Source organism: Mirounga angustirostris, unplaced genomic scaffold (genome assembly GCF_029215605.1).
Source record: "Mirounga angustirostris isolate CCGP_5_RB_7025 unplaced genomic scaffold, mMirAng1.0.hap1 SCAF_8, whole genome shotgun sequence".
Lineage (NCBI taxonomy): Eukaryota > Metazoa > Chordata > Mammalia > Carnivora > Phocidae > Mirounga > Mirounga angustirostris.
In genome coordinates this window covers 20,234,577-20,251,038 of record NW_026991716.1, presented here as the reverse complement: position 1 = coordinate 20,251,038, position 16,462 = coordinate 20,234,577, and the positions used below count along the sequence as shown (strand labels likewise).

At 38.2% G+C, this 16,462-nt stretch overlaps 1 protein-coding gene across 1 annotated transcript in view; it reads right to left on the bottom strand.

Annotated features, from left to right (window-relative positions):
- Window positions 1-16,462, bottom strand: part of CAGE1 (cancer antigen 1) — a 54,842-nt gene that overhangs the window by 1,500 nt on the left and 36,880 nt on the right. Inside the window, exons 7-9 of the mRNA XM_064597198.1 lie at window positions 12,060-12,164; window positions 11,173-11,243; window positions 1,222-1,291 (exon numbers count right to left, since the gene is read on the bottom strand). Coding sequence (XP_064453268.1) covers window positions 1,222-1,291; window positions 11,173-11,243; window positions 12,060-12,164 — 246 coding nt within the window. The remainder of the gene's footprint in view (window positions 1-1,221; window positions 1,292-11,172; window positions 11,244-12,059; window positions 12,165-16,462) is intronic.

The following is a 16,462-nucleotide window of genomic DNA, read 5'->3' as shown; positions in this document are numbered from 1 at the left end:
AGGGACCTGTGTCCTATAGTTGCCCTTGACCGAGGCTGATGCATCTCTCTTCTGGTGGTCACTTGATAGTCCTTCATCAGCCCCTAAGAATCTGGCATTCCCTTCCAGGCTCTTGCTGCTGGTGTCCCTCCAGGCGGCTTTGGGCAGAGCCCAAGATAACTCAACTCCCTCCTGCTTGGTTCTTAACAAACTGTCACACACATCTTTTGTCCTGGTGACAAACTCAGAGAAAACAGGCCCCTCTGTGGGGCTACCACAGTTTGCTTTAGTTTTCTCAGGCATGGGGCATCACTGATCCCCTGTTTCCCAACTTTTAGGAAATGCAGATCAAAGTTCTCCAGGCGATCTTCTAGAAACCCTCTCGCCAGGCTTTAGATAAAAGAGGTAGAATCATTTGGGGGCAATGGGAGTCCACAACATGACAGATTCAAAGAAATTTCTTCTCCAGTCTTCCCTACTCTCTTTTTATATATTGGATCTGGCCAAGAGATATGAGTCATGAAACAGGTTCTTTGAAATTTCCTTCAGAAACTCTGCACACAGGGGAAACTCACTCTCACTTTAAGAACTGGCAACTGTTTGGGCGCCTGGGTGGCTCAGATGGTTGGGCGTCTGCCTTCGGCTCAGGTCATGATCCCAGGGTCCTGGGATCGAGTCCCGCATCGGGCTCTCTGCTCCTTGGGAGCCTGCTTCTCCCTCTGCCTCTCTCTCTCTCTGTCTCTCATGAATAAATAAATAAAAATCTTTAAAAAAAAAGAAAAAGAACTGGCAACTGTTTTATTAACACCTCAAGGACTAGGCCACGAAGAACCCCATTTTAACATCCTGCTATGGTCTTAATCAACCCCATAGGGTCTGTGCACATACCATGTAGTATCAAATCTACAGAAATAATGGATGGTAAGTTTAACATTAGTATAAGAAAATCTGGTCATAAAATACATATATAAGCTGTTTTGCTGTAGACAAAAATCTTAGCTCATAATCTTTATGATATCTTCCTTAGCGGTGATTGTAAGTTCCACGAGGGCAGGTATTCTGGCTTTCCAATTCAAGTTCTACAAAAAACTTTTATGAAGCAACTATTTTATGCTAGGCAAAATACCAAGCACTTGCATATAGTTTATCTTAAATTAAAAGAAGGAGAAAAGATGTATTATTTATATACTTATGTTTTAAAGTTAAAGACATTATTATTTAGAAAAAAAGAGAAAAACTTACTGTGGTTTTTTTTCTTGCTCTCTCTCCGGGCCTAATTAAGTCTTCCAAATGTTTATTTCTCTCTTCTAAACTGGAGGGAGAAACAATAGAATTTTATGACTAAAATTGACTTTTCTAAACTGATATTTTGTTGGACTCACTGGAGGATTTGAGAAGATGAATATAAATGGCAAATCTGGCTTTTTGTCAAAGTCTCTCATCCATCTACCTCACCATACGACAATTTGGGATTCTTTTTTTTTTTTTTAATATTTTATTTATTTATTTGACAGAGAGAGAGCACAAGCAGGGGGAGCAGGGAAAGGGAGAGAAAAGAGCAGACTTCCCGTGCAGCAAGGAGCCCAATGTGGGACTCGATCCCAGGACCCTGGGATCATGACCTGAGCCGAAGCCAGCCGCTTAACCGACAGAGCCACCCAGGCACCCTGACAATTTGGGATTCTTTCCTAGCAACTCCAATAATTTAATCAGTTTCTCCCTTTAGGGGTTCCAGTAGTGAGGAGGGAAAGTAGACAGTAGTAAACCTATAAAGTGACAGTTCAATGTTCTATTCATTTACACAGACAGTGGGTAGAGAACTGATCCCTGGTTCCCTGATTCCCCATGAAGAAACTCAACATCATCCTGGGGGTGTGTGTAACATGTTAAAAACACAGCCCCTGAACTGTGAGCTGCTTTAACATGGGGAAATGTGTAATAGTGTCATAGGAAGGATCATAGCACTCAGATGCCTGTTAGAGATTTACTTGTGTTTTACTTTTATGGCTTTCAACAAGAGAGATACCAGCAGGTTCCCTTTTTGCCTCTAGGAGGTCAAATTCAATTAAAATAGTCTCTTCCCAAACTTGCTTTCCCATCCAGGGACAGTTTGTTACTTTCCTGTGACTGCTGTAACAAATTACTACAACCTTGGCTTGGAACAACACATATTTATTTGAGAGGTCAGAGGTCTGAAATCAGAGGCACTGGGCTAAAATCAAGGTGTCAGCAAGGATGTGCTCCCTCTAGAGGCTCAGGAGGAGTATTCTTTGCCTTGCCTTTTCCATCATGTCTGGCTGCAGCCCTAATTCCTTGGTGCCTGGCTGTCAGCACATCGCCTTTTCTGCCTGATTGCTTGCTTGATCACATTGCCTTCTTGTCATCAAATTTCTCTCTGCCTCCCTCCTACAACAACAATTATGACTGCATTTCGGGCTCCCCCGAATAATCCAGGATAATCTTGCCATCTCGAGATCCTTAATTTAATCACATCTGCCAAGTCCCTTTTGCCAGATAAGGGCACATTCTCAAGTTCCAGGGAATTGAACTTGTATCTCTTTGGGAAGCCATTACTCAGCCCACCACAGAGATAGGAAATTCTCTTGCAGGAGTCATCACCTCAAATGCAAATGTCTATGGAAGACTCAGTATACAGAAATACAATTGATTTTTGTATATTGATCTTGTGCCCCCCAACTTTGTTAATCTCTTAATAGTCCTAGTAGCTTTTTGTAGATTTCATCAGATTTTCTACACAGATGATCATGTCATTTAAAAAACAAATTCATTTTTGCTTGTTCATTTTCAACTTGAATGTCTTTTAGTTCTTTCTGATTGCATTGGGCAGAACTTCCAGTACAATGTAAATAGAAGTCTTATTTCTGATCCTGAAAAAGTATTCAGTCTCTCATTATTAAGTATGATTTTTAACAGTACTTTTTCTATGGATGCTGCTCATAATTGAATGAGTTCCCTTCTATTCCTAGTTTGTTTGGAGTTTGTATCAGGAATGGCTTTTGTGAAATGTTTTTTCTGTCTGATCACATGCTTTTTCCTTTTTAATTTTTAATATGTTGTCTTACGTTAATAGGATTACTTCACATAGAGCTGACTTCCCCCTTTCTTTTGCCCATATAAGGTAGCGTTCACAGGCTTCAGGGATTAGGACTCGGATATTTTGTAGGGAGCCATGTTTTCTATATGCCATAATTATTGTTCTGCCCTTTACTTTTACCTCTCCTTTTTCTCATGCCAACCCTTTTTCATTAAAAAAGAAAAAAAGTCAAAGAAATACAATGGAATTATGACTATAAATAGAGCAGTGAACCATTGTTCACTATATTCTCTGTGATCAAGGTATTTAAACCATGGATTCTAAGATTTTATTTATTTATTTATTTGGCGGGGGGAGGAGCCGTGGGAGAGGGAGAGAGAGAATCTCAAGCAGACTCTGTGCTGAGTGCAGAGCCTGACACGGGGCTTGATATCATGATCCTGAGATCATGGCCTGAGCCGAAACCAAGAGTTGGACGCTTAACCGACTGAGCCACCCAGGCTCCCCCAAGCCATGGACTTTTAATAGCATGTTCAAGCCAAGCAAATATTGTTGATCACCCTGTACTCAGACTATAATGGAATTAGGAAGAAAGGTTATGAATTTACACTCTGGGATTTTCTGTGACTTCTGATTTGGTTTTGCATGGAAAAACATTTGTGGGGACTTCACGTGGGTAGAAACCACAGTTGCTATGAAAGGGCAGGAACTGTTATCTGTGAATCCAGTGTTCTCTGTAAGAGACATGGCCTTGGAGATATTCTTTGAGGACTCAGGGGGTACTCTATGGGTGGTAAATAGTGAATACATTAATGTAAAGGACACTGATAAGTGCCCTTAAAGCCTATATAGTACAGTCCATGATGGATAGACAATGAAGTGGAAGATCACCTAGAATAACAAGGTAGCATGGCTGGAGAAGATGGGAGGCCAGGACAGGAAATGAACTGAGACTTTTTTTTTATTACAACTTTCAACCCATTACTCCATGGATATTTTATTGTGCTCCACTTACTTATTCTTTAATCTTCCAATAAGGACGAACATATCTTCTCAAAGTTCATGCACATTTTTTGTAGGGAACTTTTGTTTGCTATTATAAATAGAGTTTTAAAGCTTGCATTTATTTACAGTGTGTTGGTCATGTACAGAAATTCGGTTGACTTTGGAACTTTTTCTTTTAATTGTCATTTTTACTAAAAATATCAGTAATATATCTGTAGATTGTTTTGGGCTTTCTGTGTAGGTAATTATATCATTGGAAAATAATAACAATTTTGTTACCTTCAGACCAATCTTTATAACTTTTCTTTCTTTTTTTAAAAAGATTTATTTATTTGCGAGAGGGAGAGCATGAACAGGAGGGGCAGAGGGAGAGAGAATCTCAATCAAACTCAGTGCTGAGCACGGAGCCCAAAGTGGGGTTCAGTCCCACAACCCTGAGATCATCACTAGAGCTGAAACCAAGAGTCAGATGCTTAACTGACTGAGCCACCCAGGCGACCCTACAATTTTTCTTTCTTTCTTCTTATGGCACTGGTGAGGACTGCTAGGATATTGCTAAATAGAATTGGCAACAACCATGGGTTTATTCATCTTGTTCCTAATTTTTAGATGACATACTTGGAGTGTTTCAGTTGATTATTATATTGGCTTTGATTTTTTTTGGGGGGAAGGTGATGGGAACATAACTCTTAATCAAAAAGTAGAAGATTCCCTTACTTGTATTTTTGTCATGAGCTCTCCAAAAAAAAAAAAAAAAAAAAAAAGAAACCAAACCAAAAAACAAACAAAACAAAACAAAAAAACTTTTAATGTATACTGGTGTAGAATTCCTGAACCCACTGAAATAATTTCTCCCTTAATCATTTAATGTGGTGGATTTTTAATAGACTTTCTAACGTTGAACCTTTCATTGCTGTGATAAATTTAATTTGCTCAGGATGCACTATTGTTTCTTTCATTGCTGGGTTCAGTTTGTTTATAAGTTTTGTTTAGAATTTTTGCATATTTATGATGAAATTAGCTTATCATTTACTTCTCAGGCTGTCCTTGTCTGGTTTTAATGTTAAGATTATATTATTTGTCTATCTTTTGAAATAATTTGCTTAAGATTGGGTTTATCTGTTTATTAAATGCTTGGGAAAAGTGTGAGTATTTTATAGTTTTCTGAGTATAGATTCTTTGTCTCTTTGGTTAGATTTATTCCTAGGGATCTTATGGTTTTGGGTACAATTGTAAATTGGATCGACTCCTTAATTTCTCTTTCTTCTGTCTTGTTGTTGGTGTATACAATGCAACTGATTTTTGTGCATTGATTTTATATCCTGCCACTTTACTGAATCCCTGTATAAGTTCTAGCAGTTTCGGGGTGGAGCCTTTTGGGTTTTCCACATAAAGTGTCATATCATCTGCAAAGAGTGAGAGTTTGACTTCTTTGCCGATTTGGAGGCCTTTTATTTCTTTTTGTTGTCTGATTGCTGTGGCTAGGACTTCTAATAACAATGTTGAATAGCAGTGGTGATAGTGGACATCCGTGCCATGTTCCTGACCTTAGGGGGAAAGGCTCTCAGTTTTTCCCCATTGAGAATGATATTCGCTGTGGGTTTTTCATAGATGGCTTTTATGATATTAAGGTATGTGCCCTCTATCCCCTTTTGATCAAGAAAGGATGCTGTACTTTGTCAAATGCTTTTTCTACATCTATTGAGAGTATCATATGGTTCTTGTTCTTTCTTTTATTAATCAAAAAACTGCTTTAATATGCTTAATGGTAATTCCGATTTTCTTTCTTCCCTGAGTCAATCTGAAAATATTTTTTTTGTAGGGGCACCTAGGTGGCTCAGTCAGTTCAGGTCAAGGCCCTCACCCCTGCTCGCTAGCTCTTTAAATAAATAAATAAATAAATAAATAAATAAATAAATAAATAAATAAATAAAATCTTTAAAAAAACCTTTTATAAAAAATTTTTTTCTATAAAAATATTTCTACAAAAATTGCATTTCACCTAATTTTTCAAAATCATTAGTATAAAGTTTTTATTATATCTCTTTAATCTCTGCTGCACCTGTTGTCATTTCTCCATTTTCATTTCATTTTGAAGTTTCCAATAGTAAAGTCTTATTGTCAGTAAATGATCTATGTTTTTGTCTGAAATTCCTGTATCTCATCTGCATTTCTTCAAGAGTTCAAGTAGCTAAAACATTCTCAGTTGGCACTGATTCTTATCAGCACTTTGCAGATGGTATTCCATTCTCTTCTGGCTTTTATTGTTGCTATCAACAGGAGAGCTGTCAGTCAAACTGGCTTTCATTTGCAGGTACCTCATTTCTCTAAGCCTGGGTTTGTTTTTGTTTTTTTTTATAAAGATTTTATTTATTTATTTGACAGAGAGATAGACAGAAGAGCACAAGCAGAGGGAGTGGCAGAGGGAGAGGGAGAAGCAGGCTCTGCACTGAGCAGGGAACCCAATGCAGGACTTGATCCCAGGACCCTGAGATCATGACCTGAGCCGAAGGCAGACGCTTAACATCTGAGCCACCCAGGCGCCCTCTAAGCCTGGTTTTAAGATAGCCTTTTATCTAGTTTTCTTTAGTTTCACAACAACACTGCGAGGTCTTGGTTTCTTTACATTTATCCCCTTCAGATTAAAACCTTATTCTGAAAAATCCTCCATAGTTTATTCTCCACTATTCTATTCTTTTTCTAAAATTTCAGATATTTTGGATTTTTCTACTCTGAGCACTGTTTCACTTGACCTTTATTTCATGTGTGTCTGTGTGATACAGTGTATGGATTTTTTTTCCTCTAACTCACTAATTCCTTCTTGTTCTGCGACCAATCTGCTGTCTATCCTGTTCATTGAGTATGTATTATGTACGTATGTATGTATTTCTGTGACAGCAAGGAACTGGAAGAAGGGTCATGTTAGATAGTGTGGTCGTAGAAGGCCTTCTCTGAGGAGGTGACATTTGAACAGAGACTAAAGCTCGAGAAGGATAGAATGTCAGCTCAGGGGAAAACATTCCAGGCAGAAGAAAGAGCAAGAGTGGATGCCCTGAAACAGGGCAGTCTTGACAAGTTCTAGGAACTAAAAGGAATAATGAGGTTAGAGAGAAACAGTACAAGGTAAGATTATGTAGGGTTGGGCGCCTGGGTGGCTCATTTGGTTAAGCAACTGCCTTTGGCTCAGGTCATGATCTTGGAGACCCAGGATCGAGTCCCACATTGGGCTCCCTGCTCAGCAGGGAGTCTGCTTCTCCCTCTGACTCCCCCCCCCTCATGCTCTCTCTCTCAAATAAATAAGTAAAATCTTAAAAAAAAAGATTATGTAGGGTTTTAGAAGCTGTAGTGGAGTCTGCATTTATATTGAGTGTGGAGGGGAGGCTATTCAAAGATTTAAAGCACTTTAAAATAGTGCAATCTGACTTGTGGTTTTTAAAATAATTTTTAGAGAGGTATAATTGACTAACATTTTATATTAGTTTCAGATGTACAACATGTTTTAGTATTTGTATATATTGTGAAATGATCACCACAGTAAGTCTAGTTACCATCTGTTACCATATAGTTACAAAAAATTCCTTTCTTGTGATGAGAAATTTTAATATTTACTCTCTTAGCAACTTTCAAATACGCAACACAATATTATTAACTATAGTCACTATGCTGTACATTACATCCCAAGGACTTATTTTATAACTGGAAGTTTGTACCTTTGACCCCCTTTACCCATTTCACTGACCCTCCCCAACCCCACACCAACCACTAATCTATTCTCTGTATCTATGAACTTGTTTTGTTTTGTGTTTTAGATCCCACATATAAAGGAGATCAGATGGTATTTGTCTTTCTCTCTCTGACTCATTTCATTTAAATGATGCCCTCGGGCGCCTGGGTGGCTCCGTTGGTTAGGCGACTGCCTTCGGCTCAGGTCATGATCCTGGAGTCCCTGGATCGAGTCCCGCATCGGGCTTCCTGCTCGGCAGGGAGTCTGCTTCTCCCTCTGACCCTCCCCCTTCTCATGTGCTCTCTCTCATTCTCTCTCTCTCTCAAATAAATAAAATCTTTAAAAAATAAATAAATAAATAAATAAATAAATAAATAAATAAATAAATGAATGAATGATGCCCTCAAGGTCCATCCATGGTGTCACAAATGGCTGCATTCCTTTGTTTTTATGGCTGAATCATATTCCATTGCATACATATACCATGTTTTCTTTATCCATTTATTCACTGATGGATACGTAGGTTTTTTTCCATATCTTGACTATTGTAAATAATGCTGTAATGAACATGGCGGTACATATACCTTTTCAAGATAGTTTTCATTTTCTTCGAATAAATACCCAGAAGTAGAACTGCTGAATCATATGGTAGTTGTATCTTTAATTTTTTGAGGCACTTCCATACTGTTTTCCACAGTGGCTGCACCAATTTACATTCCCACCAACAGTGCACATCTCCACATCTTAGCCAACACTTGTTACTTCTAGTCTTGTTAATAATAGCCCTTCTAACAGCTGTGGGGTGATTTCTCATTGTGGTTTTGACTTGCATCTCCATGATGATTAGTGATGTGAGCACCTTTTCATATACCTGTTGGCCATCTGTATATGTTGAACTGGGATATTTTTGTGAGAGGATCCACCTCTCACCATGATGTTGTCATAGATGTCATGGGGAGTAGGGTAGAGAGAACAAGTCTAAAATTTCATAGAAAAGTATTCCTGAACCAGGAATGTATGGAGCAGGGATTTCTGTATCTGAAACTGATCTGGCTACAGGTGTTAACAGAGAAAGCAATGTTTGGGGGAGAGATGCATGATGACTTCAATCTCTGCAGCATTGTGGAAAAGCTGCTTTACTCAGACTGGGAAGAAAGTGAATGTATCTCTGAGGAAAGGGCATTTGAGTGGGGATTTGAGGGACAGTAGGAGATAACTGGGGTGCGGGTAGCCTGAGCATTCCAGGTAGAACAGCCTATACTACCACCATGAGGCAAAAGGGAATGTGATGCATTTGAGAAGCTATAATATCTCCAGTGTGGCTGAAAGCAAGGCAGGGGGGATTCGAATGGTGAGATGGGGTTGGAAAGGCAGGAAGAAACTGTATCTTGAAAAAACTTGTAGGCCATGTTAAGAATTTTTGCCTTTATCTAAAAGCGATGGTTTGTTTCCCCCACCCTTCTTTATCCCCCTCCCATATGTTCACCTGTTTCGTTTCTTCAATTCCACATATGAGTGAAATCATAAGGAAACAAACTGTAAGAGACTCTTAACAATAGAGAACAAACTGAGGATCGCTGGAGGGGAGTTGGGTGGGGGGGGATGGACTAAATGGGTCATGGGCATTAAGGAGGGCACTTGTTGTGATGAGCACTGGGTGTTATATGTAAGTGATGAACCACCAAGTTCTACTCCTGAAACTGCTATTGCACTGTATGTTAACTAACTAGAATTTAAATAAAAAACTGAAAGAAAAAAAATAAGAGCGATGGAAGAAATCACTAAAAGTGTTTTAAGGGGCATGATCAGATTAATATTTCACAAAGATTACTCTGACTGCATGTACAAAATGGACCTCACCAGGTTCCTTCTTTTATTTAGTCTTTTAGAAAAGTCATATGCCATTCAGGGCTTTTATAAGGAAGCAGCTGTTTCTAAGATCCAAGGCATGTAAATTGAAAACTTACAGAATATCCAGTGAAAATATTTGAAGAAAGATCCTTCAAATGCCCCTAAATTTTAACAGAATACACTAGACCAATTGAAAGAAACATTTCTCTAATGATGTATTCGATAATTTTTGAGGCAGCTTACACCTTTTAATAAGATCAAAGCTAATTCACTGTAATTAAAAACTATCCTCGTGAATATAATAGACTATATTTGATTAAAAAGATGACAATCCTGATCACTTAAATCAATTCACACGATTTGCGGCAGGGGTTCTTTAACTGTCCAGACATTCTAATCTCCTGGACAATACACTGTTGCCCAGAACCCATGTGATATTTTAGCTTATTGGATTGGGGAGTAGAGTCTGGGCATTGGATGTTTTTTAAAAAACATTCAGGGGAATTCTAATAAGCAGCCAAAGTTGATAACCATTTTAGTACAATTTATAGAACTCAGATGTCAAGTCTCTTCTTGAACACAAACTGGGTAAGCCAGTTTTCTGAAATACAAGTTTAATAAAACAATTTGAATTTTTAAAATAACTGGGGCAAAGCAATAGGGCCTGAGTGATTGATATTGTTTTAGAAATATTAGGTTATTCATTATTTTTATATTTTATGAGCCCATGATGATTGAACATTGGCTGAGTTTTCTTGGTAATAAGTTAAGGAGGAGCCTTATTTTACTTCTCTTGAGTGTATAATAACATCTCCTTCCTCCAAATTTAAAACTTGTCAATGTCAGTCTGAAAAACCAGAAAATTGTTTTAACATTCATTTTGCTTAGAAATAATAGTGAAAAACAAAAACAAACTTCCCAAGGTACAAATATCCACACTGTCTTTCAATTATCTTGTGGTGAGTTACCCTATAGAAAGTTCATATTTGGGGTATCTTTCTATGTAAGATTAGACCTTTTGCTTAAGCTCTAGTGCTAGTCAGCACAGTATAAATGAAACTGCAGGAAGGATGAGGAAAGAGCATATGGGAAATGAGGATAATGAGTGAAAAAATTTGCAGAATTTAAAAATTTTGGAGTATTTTCAAGCTGAATCTCATTCTAATGAGAGCTTAGTTGGTTCTTGATAAACGTACATGTATGATTCATTTGGTGTGAATTCAAAAACATTTTGTGGATAAAGTCTAAGCATTGCAAGGTTATTTTACTTGAATACCATGGAATATCTTCTGAAATTTTTGGATATCTCTCACTAATTCCATCACCTCCCTCCTCGCTGAAATCAAAGGGAGCTCTGAGAAAGGAAGATGAAAATCCACTTATTCAAGTAGTCAGACATTAAACAGACTCTTTTACTGAAAAAAAAAGTCTTAATTTATAAAAACTGCACTATTTTCCTCTTCCTAGGAGTCTAAGAACAGAAACTTGGCAAGCCAGAGAGCAAAATAAAATATGAGTAAATGTTTACAAAATTAAAAACTAAGCTTTTTCAACTTACTATGCAATCTGGGAGTGGGATATCTCGAGTCTTTGGTCAGCACATTTGATTATTTCTTCATATGAGGTAACCTTGAAAAAAGAAGCTAAAAATTATTCTCTGATAAATTGTAGAATTTTTATTTTTTGCTTAAAAAAAAAATCTCTACACACTGACATTTAATTATGTGACTCCCACCAGTAGTTTTACAGTAGGCAAAACATCTTCCTTACAGTTTGAAATCAGGAATATGAATAGAAATAAAATTATAAAGTGCCTACTCATCATGAAGGAGTGAAATGTCAGAAAGTGGACAATCTCAGTGGGTCAACTATAATCCAGTTGTCTTCCACACAAGTGGTGGATGTATCCACTGAGGGTTAGAGCCTGTTTGGTTAAAGTTAATGCAGCTTTGAGGAGGTAAACTACAATGTTAGGTTGGCAACATTTATAATTAGTCTCAAAAGGAAGTTGCAATACTAAGACCTGAAATTGCTGATGGCAGAGGTAAAGATACACACAATGTTCTTTGCTAGGTGTCAGCTAAAAAAGCTAATGGGAGCATTTATAATGTCATTAAAGAAGTAAAAGGAATCAATATAAATATGTTCCATCATTCCTCAGATCCTTTGTAGCACCAAAATTCTATTATTTTAGTATTTGGCATAGTTTTAATTTTTTTTTTATTATTTTTAAAAGATTTTATTCATTCATTCATTCATTCATTCATTCATTCATGAGAGAGAGAGGCAGAGGCAGAGGGTGAAGCAGGCTCCCTGCAGAATCCCGATGTGGGACTCGACCCCGGGATCATGACCTGAGCTGAAGGCAGACGCTTAACAGACTGAGTCACCCAGGCACCCTGGCATCGTTTTTAAAGACAAAGATTTCTATAAGAAAATTTGTACCTTATTTATTAAGTTGCCTAAATGTCTTTGATACTTGTCATTTTCTTCAATGAGTCTGTTGCAGTGGTCTTCTTTTGACTCTAGAATATTTCCCAATTTTGCAATCTATGGAGAAACATCAGTAAAAATACTAACTTGGAAACTGTCATGAAAACCATATACTGAGAACAAATGAGAACAGTGACCTAAACTTTATTCCAAGATTCTCTTAAACCAAGTTGTACCATAAGTGAATCAATAGATGCTAATCCTAGTTAGACTGCATTTAGAACAGATAAGCAGAAATTATAATTTTATAATTAGTTATAATTCTCTCCAATTTAATATTATGAAACAGCTTTGCAAATAATTTAACACTTGTTAGTGAATACAAATATCAGCCCAAATCTTCACTACCTTCTTTTTTTTTATGCTCTATCCATTTATAACCAATGCATAAATATATTTGATTGTCTCTGAAGTAAAGCACTGATGTACTTGATGATGCATTTTCAGGTTTGATAAATATTCTCAACTTGCATTAATGATGTCAAGTTATAAAAAAAAGGTTCAGCTCTTATGTCACATTCTGACTAAGATTCAATGTTTATTTGCAAAAAAAAATAAGAATTAAAAATTTTATGTCTAAAAGTGACATCTTGGATTAATTATCAGGAAAGGGTATTCACAAATTCCCTTAGCAGTTACCTTAATTTTCAAATCAATTATAGAAGAAAAATGACAGAAATGTCCCCATTAAATACCAATGTTAAGGGGCGCCTGGGTGGCTCAGTTGGTTAAGTGTCGGCCTTTGGCTCAGGTCGTGATCCCGGGGTCCTGGGATCGAGCCCCACATTGGGCTCCCTGCTCAGCGTGGAGCCTGCTTCTCCATCTGCCTCTCCCCACCCCCACTCATTCTCTCGCTCTCTCTCTCATAAATAAATAAAATCCTTAAAAAGATAAAAAAAAATACCAATGTTAAAGAATGGCCATCAATCTTCTGTTTTAGATATACTTATGTGTCTGTAGTGAAATCCCCTAGGAGAAGCAATGGCAAAACAAATTTGCAGCAGAAATAGCAACTTTCTTATTCTTATTTACTTAAAGATTTTATTTATTTATTTTAAAGAGAGAGAGAGAGCTAGAGAGAGAGAAGGAGCAGGGGAAAAGGGAGAAGCAGGCTTCCCGCCAAGCAGGGAGCCTGATGTGGGGCTCCATCTCAGGACTCCGGGATCATGACTCGAGCCGAAGGCAGATGCTTAACTGATTGAGCCACCCAGGCGCCCCTCTTACTTTTTTTAAAAAAAGATTTTATTTATTTATTTATTTGACACAGAGAGAGAGCATGTGAGCATGGGGAGGAGCAGAGGGAGAGGGACGAGCAGAACCTGATGGGACGCTTGATCTCACGAGTCTAAGATCATGATCTGAGCCGAAAGTAAGAGACCCTCAACGGACTGAGCCACCCAGGTGCCCCTTATTCCTACTCTCTTATTAAATTAATGGGGACAATACCAAGTTAGTGGTCCTACTCTTCTGACTACACACATTATTTAAGGTAGGGAGTATAGCTATTATTAACATGATTTAACACATGAAATCAAGGTGAAGAGAATCTAAAAATTTTTGAAAGGATATGTCTAGAAGTGAAAAAACTAAAATCCATATTTATCATCCATTAGCGTAGGGCTTTTCCCACTCTAGTCCTTTGCTTCTCCTCACCTGTACTCCTCACCGGGAGCTTCCTATATCTCATGACCTCTTACTGAGGCATTATGGAATTGCTTCTCACTTCTGTTTTTCATTATAGACTTCATGGCAGGTTTTGGATTTCTTTAATGGCTTTCAAGATCAAAGTAAGAACCCTTTTAAGTCCTTGGATTGAATTTTTTAAAAAAGATTTAATTTATTTATTTGAGAAAGAGAATGAGAGAGAGAGAGAGAGCATGAGAGGGGGGAGGGCCAGAGGGAGTAGCAGACTCCCTGCTGAGCAGGGTGCCTGATGCAGGACTCGATCCTGGGATTCCAGGATCATGACCTGGCCCGAAGGCAGCCGCTTAACCAACTGAGCCACCCAGGTGCCCTGGATTGAATGTTTTAATTTGCTGACCTCAAATTAAAGGAAGAAGAGGAAAATATTTCTTAAGGAATATTTGTTTTAGAGATAAAGGAATAGCTCTTGTAAAGCAGTTTTTTGAATTACAGTGAAAAAGAATCAAAATTTTAAGTTTCTGCTGAAGCATGTAAAGTTTAACTGCTTTAAGAGTATGACTGACACACGATAAATTGCACATATTTCAAGAGCATGTTTTGGTAAATTTTCACGTATGTATTCAACTATGAAACCATCACCACAATCATGATAATAAACATATCCATCACTACCCCTCCTCTTGCCTCTTGGTAATTCCTCCCTCCTGACTGCCTGTCTTCCCTGACTCCCACACTCTATGCCAGCCCCCAGGCAAATACCAATCTGCTTTCTGTCACTGGTGATCAGTCTGTATTTTCTAGAATTTTAGAGAATAGAAGCAAACAATATTTCCTCTTGTCTGGCTCTTCTTGTTCCACACAATTTTGAGATTCATCTACATTGCATGTGTAGCAGTAGTTCATCCCTTTTTCATTGCTGAGTAGTAGTCCATCATATGGACGTGCCACAGTTTGTTTATCCAGTTCATCTGTTGATCAGCATTGGAGTTGCTTTCAGTTTTTGGCTATTATAAATAAAGCTGCTAGGGACCTTCATGTATAAGTCTTTGTATGAACATACGCTTTCTTTTTAAAAAATATTTTATTTATTTATTTGAGAGAAAGAGAGAGAGAGTGCACGAACGGTAGGGGAGGGGCAGAGGGAGAGGGAGAAGCAGGCTTCCCGCCAAGCAGGGAGCCCAATGTGGGGCTCAATCCCAGGACTCTGGGATCATAACCTGAGCCAAAGGCAGACGCTTAACGACTGAGCCACCCAGGCACCCCTGAACATATGCTTTCATTTCTCTTAGGTAAATACCTAATAGTAGACTGATGGTATATATTTATCTTTTTAGGAAACTGCCAAAATGTTCTTCAAAGTGGCTGTACCATTTTACATTCCCATCAGCGATGTATGAGAGCTGTTGCTCCACGTCCTCATCAATCCTTGGTATGGTCAGTCTTTTTAAGACACTGTAATAGGTATGTAGTGGTATTCGTTGTTTTAACCTGCATCCCAATGATGCTGAGTATCTCTTCATGTGCTTGTTTGCTATCCATGTATCATTTTAGTGAAGCATCTGTTAAAATCTTTTTGCCCACTTTTTAAAAAAGATTGTATTTATTTTGAGAGACTACGTGCACATGACTGGGGGAGGGGCAGAGGCAGCAGGAGAGAGAGAATCTGAAGCCAACTCCAAGGTGAGCACGGATCTCACGACCCTGAGATCATTACCAGAACCAAAATCAAGAGTCAGACGCTTGAGCTGCTGAGCCATCCAGGTGCACCTTTTGCCCACTTTTTAAATTGGGTATTTTCTTATTACAAAGTTTTGAGGGTGCTTTACATATTCTAGATTCAATTTCTCTATCAATTCTGTGATTTTTCAAATGTTTTCTCCCAGTTTGTGGCTTGTCTTTTCATTAAGAGCTCAAATTTTAAAGTTTAAAAAAATATCCCAAAATAGAAAAGTTTTAGAAGACAGTGTTTTAGAGTCAAATCACTGAAAAAGTCTAAAACATTTTCATGAAAGCATACCAAAAAAGTACTTTTTAGTATGTAAAGTAATATTTAAGTAATAATTTAAAGGATGGGGTGGTGGCAACATTTCCCTTTGGTAAAGGAAGATATTACAAAATAACCTTGAATGTGGCTACTTGACTAATATTAATGAAAGCTTTCCTTTAATGTCGTGTCTTTCCCTTGATGTCTCAGAGATGCTGTAATGCTTCAGAGCCAAATGCTAGGAAATCTGAACCCACTCCAAGTCTCCACCAAAAGAAAGCAGATTTGAATGAAGGGAGAGAAACTGAACATTAGTAAAGTGACTTTCTATGCCCTTGGCTTAAAATGGCAGGAAGTAGGGGCACCTGGGTGGCTCACTCTGTTAAGCGTCTGCCTTCGGCTCAGGTCATGATCCCAGGGTCCTGGGATCGAGCCCCGAGTTGCGTCCGGCTCTCTGCTCAGAGGGGAGTCTGCTTGTCTTCCTCTCCCTCTGTTGCTCTCCCTGCTTGTGCATACCCTCTGTCAAATAAAGTTTAAAAAAAATATGGCAAGAGATATAAGTCAAACAGATGACAGAACTCCCATTCACCAGACAGTTCACAGAGAAAAGCCTTCCCTGGGCTCTATTGCACCTGGCCCTAGATTTCTGGATCCATAGATACTATGCCTTGGGCCACTGCCCCCCGACCTCCTATTTGGTCAGTAATTCTTGTGGTTTCCCTTTTAG